Source organism: Pelophylax lessonae (genome assembly GCF_965119305.1).
Source record: "Pelophylax lessonae genome assembly, chromosome: 11".
Lineage (NCBI taxonomy): Eukaryota > Metazoa > Chordata > Amphibia > Anura > Ranidae > Pelophylax > Pelophylax lessonae.
Window position 1 is genome coordinate 56,720,451 of NC_138778.1, and position 13,208 is coordinate 56,733,658.

At 42.2% G+C, this 13,208-nt stretch overlaps 1 protein-coding gene across 1 annotated transcript in view; it reads right to left on the minus strand.

Moving 5' to 3' along the window:
- Positions 1 to 1,761: 1,761 nt before the first annotated feature.
- The window catches only part of LOC309567038 (regulator of G-protein signaling 9-binding protein-like), a 34,593-nt gene continuing 23,146 nt past the window's right edge, over positions 1,762 to 13,208 (minus strand). Inside the window, exon 3 of the mRNA XM_082272353.1 lies at positions 1,762 to 3,156. Coding sequence (XP_082128479.1) covers positions 2,627 to 3,156 — 530 coding nt within the window. The 3' untranslated portion in view covers positions 1,762 to 2,626. The remainder of the gene's footprint in view (positions 3,157 to 13,208) is intronic.

The window sequence follows — 13,208 nt, forward strand, 5'->3', positions numbered from 1 at the left end:
CCATATGTACAGTCAGCTGTCCATGGCAAAATGCCAGCTGCATGCGGCGCCCACGCGGCTCCCAGGACCCACAGGGGACACCAAGGGACATTCAGCCAGTAAAGGGGGGCCCTGGCAGGAACCCCCACCAGGACAGCACCCCAAGAAAACGGCGCATTCGGCACCCCCCCCATCACCCACTTAACACCTCACAGGTGATCTGGAACAGGTATGACCACCCCCTGGGAGGGGGAGCTAGGTGTGGGTAGAAGGGGGGACGCCATACTGGAAGGAAAGCAACCCGGGGGTCCGAACGTCCCAGGGAGGGGCCCATGTCCACCGCGACAGGCCACCAGGGAAGGGGGGACACTACTCACTATACCTTCGGGTGGGCACCGCTCCAGGCAGACCACCTCTCCATCGGAATGGGGGTGCTGCGGCCAGGAGTCACACTGTGACTCAGGCCTGAACCAGGTCATATGCGCCCTCGTGAGATATTTAACTCGTAGGCCAGCCCCTGTCCGGTGGGGCTATGTCGCGGCCGATCTAGCACAGAGCTGAGGTCTGCACGCGTTCGCTGGCCGAACTGAGGAGACCGCAAGGATCTAGAATATCTAGTCTGTCGCCCAGTCCAGCAGTTGATTGTAGATCTCACAGGAACAGAAAATATTAAAAAAGGAAAAAAATCTGTTCAAAAAGGAAAAAAATGCCAGGACCAGAGATCCAGGACCAGAGAAAAAAACAAAATGCCTATAGCAGGAAAGTGGGAGTATACCCCCTGAGACTGCCCCATAGGCGTAGTAAAGCTTTTTCCTACTTAGTGTCCTATTACTGTAGGGGGCAGCATAACCCATTGGTCCAGAAGATTCTGGAGCTCTGTCCGTCAATGAACGAAAGAGAAATTAATTTTACCTGCAGGTAAGCTTCATTATAAGCTTTTCTGTAGGTGAAAACACTGAGAGCGAGTTTACTACCACTTTAAAGCAAACCCCTGGCAATGACAAAAGTTATGAGCCAATACAAGTGACTCTGTTGTCTACTCACACTACTTGGTCGTGGAAAATAGGCACACTCCTTGGCCTCATTCCACTGGGCCATAGCCCAGAAATGAGTCATCATGCATGGGGATGTGCCTATAGCTTTGCAAATAGTAGATAAGACACTTAATATTGGCACAGCCAATTCAGGGGGTCCTTGGTGGGGCACTGCGCTCACAAGCGAGTAAACATCCGCGGTGAAAGCTTAGCCAAGCATATTTTAAATAGTATTTTTTTTTTTTGTCACCAACAGTGATTTGCTTTAAAGAATGTTTTATCATTACCCCAAAAAAATATCTGACTAGGTGTGATTATAGTTTGATTATCGTAAATGGAATTTTACAAATTTGGGTGCCAGACCCAGTCTTGGCCTGAAGGCTGAATCTTTTTTTTTTTCGGAGCCGTTTTAGATAATCCACCTGCGGTGCGATGATCTGTTACAGACCCTAAACATTATTTGATTCTGAATGAATCTCACCACAAAGATCCATGCCAGGTGAATTGTGTAAATTCCTGACCAGCAAAGATCTTTGGTGTAAGATGATTCTTATGAGTTCACCAACCAGTTTGAAAAAGAAATGCCTGCAAAGCCAACAGCACCAGGCTTGGTCATAACATGATTACATGGATATAATGCTAGCTTGGAACACACAACCACCATTTGTCAACTGCCTGTAGGCAATGGTAATACAAGACCCACATAGTACAGTGTTGATGCAACAGCCTGATTTGATATAGTAGCAGTAATGAGGATATTCACATGACATGCAGGAGGTTTGACATGAATCAGAAAGATCAAATACTCTGAAAGTGGATGATGAATATGAATAGGGAAAAAGTCTGTTGCTTTCTGGAAGTGTTTGTTGGACCCTGAGGAAGACTCCATGCAGGTCTCTAATGGATTAAGTTATTCAGCTTGCTATGATTAATGTAAAAAAACAAAATGAGTTAAAGGTTTTGGTGATTATGCCCTTACACACTGCTGCATATGATAGCATGTAACATCCATTGTAATTCTTTGATTGTCCTCAGCTGAAAGAGACCTGACCTCTTTTATTGTCACAAATAAGCAGCCATAGCTATGATTTCAGTAGCATACCAGAACAGCTGAGAACCTGCTTACTCACAGGATAATTTTTGGGGCCCTCTTTTACTCTCCAGGCCCCAGAACAGTGGCAATGCCAGTAGTTGCACCTTGGATCATGTAACACCAAACTGTTCTCAAAGGAGTTTTCCATCTTTCTGTAGATATAGTCCATGACAGTTGGGTTCACAGTCTTGAATGCCAGCGAGTGTCAATACCTGAGGATATGTGGCAGTGGACTGCTGATTATCCAGCTTGTTAGGACCACTGATGATGCACAGGCCAGTCTGAAAACAAGTATATATGTTCCTTATAATTCTAGCAAATTATACTGAATAACAGAAACTCTTCTCTGATGTAATCTCTTACACAATGTGTTTACTGAAAAGACATGGTAGGAGCCATCTAAAACAAAGGTTCAAGTAAAGTATTAAATCATTCAAGAGTTTTCTGTTTTCCCATCTCTCCATGTTTTCAGAGATGTTCAGTGCAGCTTTTGTTCCTTAATTCAAGTGCTATGTGTTCATTATGAGACCATACACAGAGGCCGAGCTAATGATTGCCGCTGGGCACAACATCCTCTACTGGAAACATCTTCTCCAGCCAGGATCTCATTATCAGAGCAGTCATCCAAATCACAGGTTGAGCTGACTTCTGCCCAAGCCTCCTCGGTGGCCTCTACGGTCCATATCGGAATGCTGACTTTCATCTGCATGTCATGTAGCATTCTTTCCACGTGTTCGATCTGACCAGCCAGGTCAGGAGAGCAGGGCCTCTCCCCTCGCTGTGGATTTTCTTTTACTCTTGTGCTCGGAGACTTGATGTTGCGAGCCCTGTAGGCCACTTCAGAGGTTTTACCAATTACCCCAGTATTAACTAGTCTCTTGCGTCGGCCATGCAGCGGAAAGAGTTGGCAAAGATGATGAGCTTTACATAAGTCCTGCTGGAAAAGCTCTAGTGTGGAAAGGAAGAGTACCCAGGTTCGCTCAAGATCCACCCTCTCCTCCTGAGTCACTTCTTGTTCCATCAGCAAGACCATCAGCGTGTTCCTCAGATCTTTTAATAAAGAAACAAACAAAATAAGAATGGTTTTAGAATACATACAATACCACAAACATATATGAAACAGGACTTGATCATATTAAATTTGCTATTTCTAGTCTGATTTGTTAGGGATTGTTCTAACGCTTAACAAACGCTTCTACAGCAGAATACGCAGAGTAATGTAGTCATTCAGTGTGTAGCTGAAGCTGATGCACCAATACCACTTTTTTTAGCAACGAGTACGGAGTAACGATGTTAATTTTTTTTTTTTTTTTTAGGTACTTGCCGATACCTATTACTGGTAATTACGGAGAAAATTACAGTTTTATATCTTTATGTTTGAAGCCTGAAATGTGGCAAAAGGTCGCAAAGTTCAAGGGGACCGAATACTTTCGCAAGGCACTGTAAATACCCAACTGTGTGTGTATGTATATATATATATATATATATATATATATATATATATATATATATATATATAAATTTTTTTTCCAAAATTGTTTGTATTTTTTGCGTATAGCGAAACAAATAAAAAACCCATTGGTGATCAAATACCACTAAAAGAAAGTACTATTTGTGGGGAAAAAAATGACATAGATTTAATTTATGTACAGCATTGCATGAACGCGCAACTGTCAGAGGAACGCAGTGCTGTGTAGCAAAACATAGCATGGTCATGAAATCTTTCAGAGGCCAAGTGGAAAACACAGTGCAAAAACTACATTTTTGTTAAAGTAGAACTAAAAGGCAAAACTTTTTTATTTTTTTTTTTTTAGTTTTAGATACAGTGAAGAGGGGTTAGAACATCTGTAAATTTATATTGTTATCTGTGCCCCCCGTTACGGAGATTACCCCTCGCTATTTGTCCTGTTTACCATTATCATTGAAAGTAAACAAAATCCCAAATTTTGGGTTGTCCCCAGAAAATGTAATAGGGGGAAAAATAATTCTAGTGACCTGGGGGTCCCCAAGAGATCCTCTTAATTTGCAGGGATTTCCCCTCACTTCCTGTTTGGCTATGGGACAGGATGTGAAGGGGAAATCTCCGCAATGGGACACAGATGGCGAAAAAAAATCTGACAGAGGTTATAACCCTCCCAGGCTCTATCCAAAATTAAAAAAAAAGTTTTGCCTATAGTTCTACTTCAGGAGTTTACCATGTTAAAAAGGTATATGAATTGGGTTTAGATCTTCACTATACTCTCATTTCCTTCTCTGAATGATACTTTATCTCTCAAAATTTGTAAAGCTGTTATTCTTATGCCCCGTACACACGCATCGATTATTGGCCGTGAATTTGCGGCCAACGTCCGATCGGCCGATTTTCAGCTTGTTAGTATGATGCTTTCGACAACCGACTCCGACTTTTCGGCCGAAAAAAATCTGGTGTGCAGGCTATAAAATTTTTGTTGGCCGTCAACACAACGGACGAATTTCCGTCAGTCAGTACAGATTTCGGCAGACAAAAATCTGATGAGCAAGACTGGGCATGCTCAGAGAAGAAAAAACACACGGAAATTAAACCATCACATGACATCACTTCTGAAGTTGGTTTTTGTTGGCCGAGAAAATTTGTGTGCAGTCTAGAGCACATTTCAACCAACACAACAACACTGGACAAAAGTCGGACGATCGGTCGGCCGATAATCGTTGCGTGTGTACGAGGCATTAGACTCTGTTCACACCTGATGGCGGGTGAAATTGCCACGATTCCTCATTGACTTCAAATTGCTGTAAAACACGGGACAAGTTTGCAATGCCACTACTTCTTAATGGCACCCCAATCGTGCTGCGATTGTTGTGCGGTTAATCACTCTGTATTTGCATCTAAAAGTAGTTCATGTTCCTTTTTATTTTTTCTTGCACATTTCATTTGCAGCACAATTTACTGTGCAGTAATTGCTGCAAAATCATGGTACGATTGGGGTAATGGCAATGCAAAATTGTCCTGCATTTGCAGCAACTTGAAATCGCGAGAAAGTGGTCTGACAGTACATATACCTGTATATGGGGAGTTATATATTGTCTCAATGATATTATTCAGGGCCAAACTGCCAATGAGGCAGCCACCTCTGCCACCATATTGCCAATCAGGTGGCACACATGGAGGCACAGTGTGTGTGTGTGTGTGTGTGTGTGGGGGGGGGGGGGATTGAAGCAATGAGGTTGGAGGGTCCATGCGAGACATTCCATACTGAGTACATGGTGCAGTGTCTTCCCAATAGGACACAGATCGCAAAAAAAAAAAAAAGAAGGACAGGGGTTACAACTTTTCAAGTGCGCTTGCCCGCAGTGGTCCGCTTCAGGTTGCATGGTACAAAAGTATCATGTGATGCAGTTTCTGTGCGTTAAAAAAAATGCACGCACTACTTTTGGTGCGGTGCGATTTTAGTCCATTCAAATTAACAGAGCTTAACTCACACTGCACAAAACTGCATGTGAATCACAAAGGAACAGCAAAGCGTTCCTGTGTGCAATTCACAAGCAGTTCCTAGTGTGAATGGGTCCTAAGGCTCCATTCACACTAATGCGTTTTGCAGAAGCACAGGACATTTTTTAACTGCTTGCCGACCGCCGCAAGTAGATTTACTGCGGCGGTCAGCCCCTGCCAGGCAGAGTGACGTTAATTAACGTCACTAGCCTGGGAGGGTCTGGGGAGCGAGCGCGCGCCCACGGAGGCGCGCTCCCGCTCCCGCGCGGTCACGCACCCCCCCGCGCGTGTGACCAGCGGACCCGATGTCCGCCGGCCACTCGGCGATCGTCGGGGGAAGAGGGAGAATGTAGACACAAAAGACACTGATTACACGGATCTAGTATGTAGATCCGTTGATCAGTGTCCTTACAGCTAGAGCCACAGCCAATCACAGTAAGAATCACGCCCCTAGGGACACACACAGCCCCTCCCTCCCAAATAAAGTTAACCCCTTCACTGCCAGTGTATTTTTACAGTAACAGTGCATATGTATAGCACTGATTACTGTAGAAATGTCACTGGTAACCCCAAAAGTGTCAAAAATGTCAGTCAAGGGTCCGATCTGTCCGCCGCAATTTTGCAGTACCACAAAAAAAAAAATCACAGATCGCCGCCATTACGCGTTAAAAAAAAAAACAACAAAAATGACAAAAATCTTTCCCTTTGTTAGTAAACGCGATAACTTTTGCGCAAACCAATCAAAATACGCTTTTTGCTATTTTTTTTTTACCAAACATAGGTAGGATAAAACAAATTGGCCAAAAATGTTAAAAAATTTTGATTTTTACATTTTTTTTTTGGGGAATTTCATATAAAAAAAATGTGAAAAATATTGCTATTTTTGCAAAATTGTCGCTCTTTTTTTGTTTATAGCGCGTGATCAAAAAATCGCACAGGTGATCAAATACCACCAAAAGAAAGCTCTGTTTGTGGGAAAAAAAGGACGCCAAATTCGTTTAGGTACAGCGTCGCACGACCGCGCAATTGTCCGTTAAAGTCACGCAGTGCTGAATCGCAAAATACCCCCTGGTCTTTTAGCAGGAAAATCCTCCGGGGCTTAAGTGGTTAACATAGGTTTCTATGGAACATGTTCACATCAATGCATTTTTGTGCCTCTGTATTTTTGGAAAGGGTCAGGGACTTTTTTAAAAGCAAAATGGCGCTTTTTTTTTGGTGCCATAGACTTCAATAGAGAAGCTGCAGAAAAGCATGTAGTGTGTTTTTACTGCAATGTTGACGCAATTAGCGTTTTTAAACCTGCCCAACAACAACTCTTTCAAAAAAAACAATCGCAAATCGCGGCAAAAAAAAAAAAAAGAAAACACACTGCAGAAACACTCAAAAACAACATGCATAGGTGTGCATCAAGCCTTAATCTTCTGCCTTCTTCCCTCTTATCTGACATTTGTGTGTATATATCGGGGTTTCCCAAGCTTTTTTCAGTCCAGGCACCCTTTAAAATTATGGAGAATCTCGAGGCACCCCCATTCTAAAATGTAAAAACTATTCTAATAGTTTTACGTAATGCAGCAACATCCAAATGTAGGACACCCAACCTTAGAGGTGATTTATTCTTCCAAAGCAAATACACTTTTGCAAACTGGTACTGACTAGTATTCCAGGGTTTCTCTTCTCCCTCAGCTCCTGTGTTTCCCCTATTTAGGAACACAGGTCCCTGTGTTGATTCCATAAGCCCATCCCCCTCACAGTTAGAAAACACAGCCTATTCATACATTTATCCCTTATATCGCCCCTGGTGTTAACTCCTTCCCTGCCAGTGTCATTAGTCCAGTAACAGTGCATATTTTTAGCACTGATTACTGTACTAATGTCACTGGTCCCCCCAAAAGTGTCAAAAATGTCAGTTGGGGGTCCGATCTGTCCGCTGCAATGTCGCAGTCACACTAAAAATCACCATTCGCCGCCATTACTAGTAACAAAAAAAAAATATGTAAATTAAAATTACATAAATCTTTCCCCTAGTTTGTAGACGCGATAACTTTTGCACAAACCAATCAATATACACCTTTTGGTATTTTTACCAAAAATGTGGGGCAGAATACCAAATGGCCTAAAATGATGAAAAAACTTAATTTTTTTTTTTTTATGGAAATGTTATATAGCAGAAAGTAAAATAGTTTTTTTTTTCAAAACTGTCACACTTTTTTTGTTTATAGCACAAAAAGGAGGTGATCAAATACCACCAAAATAAATCTCTACTTGTGGGAAAGAAAGGATATCAATTTGTTTTGGGTACAGCGTCGCACGACGGCGCAACTGTCAGGTAAAGTAACGCGGTGCTGAATCGCAAAAAATGGCCTGGTCATTAAGGGGGTAAAACCTTCCGGTCTTTAAGTGGTTAAAGTATTTCCTCTTTATCTATACTCCTGCTTGAAAACCCTCGGCAGTGCCCCGCACACGCATTACCATGGGCCAGCGTCTGATGATCTGCACGCAGACGGAAAATGAGCCCCACTGAAAACATTGGCTTCTTGAAATATCATTTATTTTGAACGTGATGGAAAATGCATTAAAATGCATGACATTGCGCTCAGTGGAAACAGGCACTCAGTCCTTTCCACTCATAAATCATAAAAAGACAACAGATTAACACCGCTTCATGGCCAGCTTCAAATGCTTCGATCGAAGGAGGTTTTTTTTTTTTTTCTTCCCATTTTACTTTTTATTGAAAGAATGATTTACATAAAATAGTGGATTGCATGTACATTTTTAATAGACGTTAAACAATTTTGTCTTTGAGGGTTTCATTTATAAAGGTTTCAAGGTTTTGTCATTGAAAAATGTAGAAGCACCAACAAGCCTGCAGTTTTACAGGATTTAAATGTATATATAGTGACAGCGCGAGCAAACCGTATTCATAGCGCAGGAGTGTAATGTCAGCCTTACAGCTCTTTACAATAAGTACAATCTGCCTTGGCTAGTCCTAAACATCCTCTGTCCCTGTACAAGCAGGATTTGCTGCCTTCTGCTGTGCGTGAAAATGCATAAAAGCAAGCTACAGATTCACTATTGGGGCTGACACTGTAAAATCAGATAGAGATAATATGAGATTTACAGGAAAATTATTGTAGGGCTCATTCACACATAGGGCTAGTTTACACAAGCGTTAGCCCTCTAAAGAGCGATCTGCAGTGGATCACTCCTCAGAGGGAGTTCAACAGGCGATGAGGAGACCTTAATACTGTGTATGTGCTAGTGCGCTCAAGTGAATGAAATAAAAGGGATTAAAGAAATATACAATTGATAATCCCTGTATCTAACCTGGTGACAGTTAAGACAGATGTAAGGTGCATGTAATGATAAACAAATGATCAATACAGAAACATATGCTTGAAACTCTATAACACAAGGTGCAAAGGTTCTAAAGTGCAAAAGAAAAAATGATTGGATCTATGACATCAGTGTGTATAATGCCCCGTACACACGCATCGATTATTGGTCGGGAATTTTCGGCCAACGTCCGATCTGCCGATTGTCGGCTTGTTAGTATGATGCTTTCGACAGGAAGTCCTCACGCAACAATTAAATTAAGGTATGAGTACTAAACACCCTCCCTGGTAGAATACTGTACGAGCCAACCCTAATATATAACAATACATAACAGGATACACATATGTGTGTATATATATATATATATATATATATGTATATATAATATATATTTTTCAGCCGACTTTACCAACCTACAACACCCCCTACCTCGTGACCTTCAACACAACAGGTACATCCCCTTAACCAGAAGTGTCAACACTTTTACTACAAGGTACCTCTCCTCTTACCTCCACACCTATCCTAAGAGCAGTTTAGTTATCCCTTTTAATACATCTTCAAATAATTCGATTCTCCTGCATATACGTTTACACAGAGACACGTGCAGCCTCCTTTCAGGCATCCTCGCTGGGGCCACATTGGTGAAGATCCACACCCTCAGGGTCCTAGGGGTGCATACCTCGGCACTAAGCACAGCGGAACCCCTCTTTTCTCTTACTTTTACCAGTAGTGACTCTCTTGTCACATCTCAAGCAACCTACAGGTATGAAACTTTTATATCCAGATTTCTTCTACAGGTATAACATCTAATACTTGAAATATACTGAAACTGACATAATTTGTTATGCAATTAATTTATACAATATCTACCATGTTATGCAGGAAATCACAAAACCTCCCCACTTCCCAGACCCCTGAAGAAAGGCCTGCGTGCCTGAAACGCGTCGGGTGGGAGGATTTCCTTCAAGAAACCAACATATACCTTTGAGTATATGCACCATTATCTCTTTCAACCATATATAGATCATTTGTGTTATCACATTATTTGTGTTCTCTGTATCATTTATGTAATATCTCAGATCCATTGAGATCTATTTTAAACTTGTCAATAATAAAAATATTTTTACTTTTACACATCTGTGGAAGTGTGCTTGCCGTTAAAGTCCCACACCCTAGGGGGACCCTCCATTTTTTGTCTATTCAGTCCAGGGATGTTGGCAAACCACTTCCAAGTTTTCACATAGCTGGGGTATATCTCTTTGAACCTTTCGACAACCGACTCCGACTTTTTGGCCGAAAAAAATCTGGTGTGCATGCTATAACATTTTTGTTGGCCGTCAACACAACGGCCTGATTTTCGTGCAGTCAGTACAGATTTCGGCAGACAAAAATCTGATGAGCAAGTCTGGGCATACTCAGAGAAGAAAAAACACACGGAAAGTAAACCAGCACATGACATCACTTCTGAAGTAGATTTTTGTTGGGTGAGAAAATTCGTGTGCAGTCTAGACACATTCCAACCAACAAAACACCACTCTGGACAAAAGACGGACGATCGGTCGGCCGATAATCGTTGCGTGTGTACGAGGCATAACACATCAAAGATCAAAAAATGGTCAGTGTATCTAACCATATGCATGGACAAAGTGCAAAGTGCATAAAATGTTAAAGCAAATGTTCAATAAGGATTGTATAAATAAGTCTCTAAAACACAAAGTGCAAGGTGCAATAGTGCAAAAACTTAGGTTCAGTGCCACTAGAGTATATAATACATCCAAGAAACAGTTAATGTAAGAAATAGTCCATCTTAGACATTAGGTCTCCTCTTACTGCCTGTTTTAACCCCTAAAAGCCTGCACCACTGCTTCGTAACTGCAGTTGCACCTTGGCCCTATTCACTTGAATAAGTTAAATACAGTACTGACCACCAAATATGACAGGGGTTTATTTCTCCCTGCATCTGCAAAGCAACAAGGCGGTGTTCTGTCAGATTACCATTACCCATCAGAATATGTAACGGAATTGACGTTCCGACAAAAAAACCCCCCCCAAAAAAACAAAAAAAAACACTGCGCATCCATGACGGGTAGCGGTAATCTGATAGAACATCTATGCGGACATCTTACTACACCCAACTACGTCTGGAATTTCAGAGTAATTTTAGCAATAAGGTGAGCGTATACAGGCGTACCCCACTTTTAAGTACACAATAGGACCAGAGCATGTATGTAAAATGAAAATGTACTTAAAGTGAAGCAATACCTTTTTTCACTTCTCAATGCATGCAAATACACCAGCTCCATAGGAAATCTTGGTCAGCTTGACATGGCACTGCTCCCACCATAAGTGACAAGGACACCAAGCTTGGGAAGCATGTTAAGGGGATCCAGGACTATGATCTGGTAGATTACAAATAGGATATGTTGTAGTCCTGGGTCCCCTCTCGGTGCTCCCTAAGTTTGGTATCCCTGTTACTTATGGTTTGGGAGCAGTGCCATGTCAAGCTGACCAAGATTTCCCATAGACGCCAATGTTAAAAACTGGGAGTAGTGCCATGCCAAGTTGATCAGGCTGTGTCTGTACTTGCGAGCAGGGGAGCACTGGGCCTGGGGGCAGGGGGGCAATTGCCCCCTGGGCCACTCTGATGCCCCGTAAAAAGGTTGCACCGCTTCTGCCACTTAGATATGCCTAAGGGATTCCTGGTGAAGAGAAGTAAAAAGTCTCTGCCACTGACCTACTGAGTGTGGGATGAAGACAAGGACAGAGCACAGGCCTCCCCCTCAGCATGGATGGTGTAAATTGTGTCTGAGCAGAGGCCTGTTCCATGCCCCACTGGAGACTCTTCTCCCCTGGCCAGCCCAGATCGAGCTGTCCCAGCTCCCCCCAACCGCCCCCTGCTGGCCAGGTCGGGAACCTGGATTCAGGCAGTAAGTGGAGAGTATCTGGAGCAGGGCTTCAGCCTGGAATGGGGGTCAGGAGGAGGACGTGAAGAGGGAGAGTGGGAGGGGGGCTGAGTCGCTGCACCATGGGCCTCTGGTTTTCACTTGCCCCCTGGGCTGAAAGTTGCCAGTCTGCCCCTGCTTGCGAGTGTATGTAAAGTGAGTTTACTTAAAACGGGGTATGCCTGTATAAAGTATATTGACATCTGTGATGCGGTTTTTATAAATTCTTTATGTAAAGGTATGCCAAAAATACAACTGTAACATAACATAGGAATGTGAAACACATTACAAAAAAATAAGTTAAAGCGGAGTTCCGGCCACATACACATTTTTACCTAAAAATACCCCCCAAATTCTAAGCTATCCCCAATTACCCTAACACTAACCCCACATTACAGGTCATTACAGTTATAGAATAAAGATAAATACTTACCTTTAAAATTGATTGCAGAGCGCGGCCATCTCCTGTGTGGGCACCTGAAGCCGTGGTGTCCCCCGCTGCGTCCTTCTTCCGAGTTCCTAGCTACCTAGAATGCCGATCGCAATCTCGCGCATGATAATAATATAAAAACGTTGCGCTAAGTGACTGAGTAAATAAATACATTCTTATGTGTCAAATAAATTGATCTAAAAATAAATTGATCTAAGAATAACCCAAAACCATATATGCAATCGCCAAAATTGATTGGTATAAAAAAAAACACTATAGTGCTTAATAATAAATAGTCCAATAAAGTCTCTATTGTAGATCCAATACCAAGAGAATGAAAATCAACATCCAGTGTTTATCAACAAAGAATAAGGTGCATATAAGTGCCGGTTCACACTGAAGCGGCACGACTTCGAGGGCGACCTGTGAAGTCCCGTGCACCGCGACTTCGGCGCGACTTGCACGGACTTCATATAATGAATGTCTATGCAAGTCGCTCTAGGTCGCCCAAAGTAGTACAGGACCCTTTTTCTAAGTCGGAGCGACCTGTGTCGCTCCTATTAGAACGGTTCCTGTAGCAAACAATGGAACGCGACGGACCGCGACTTGTCAGGGTGACAAGTCGCCTGACAAGTCGTGGTAGTGTGAATGGACACTAAAGCTGAGAACCTCACCAACGTGTTGATACACCACCAGTATTCAGTATTAAATCTGCTTACCAATTCCTCAACAATATATTCCTGAATTTACTTATAACACGGAAGGTGATTTACAACTATATTTTATATTTATATATTTTTTTTTTTTTCTGGTATAGTAGATAATATATGAACAATATTATTTTTAATCACTTTTTATATTACGATTTGAAATACACTTGGATTATTCTTGAAATATTGCACTTTTGAATGATTTTGATTGTGTGGCA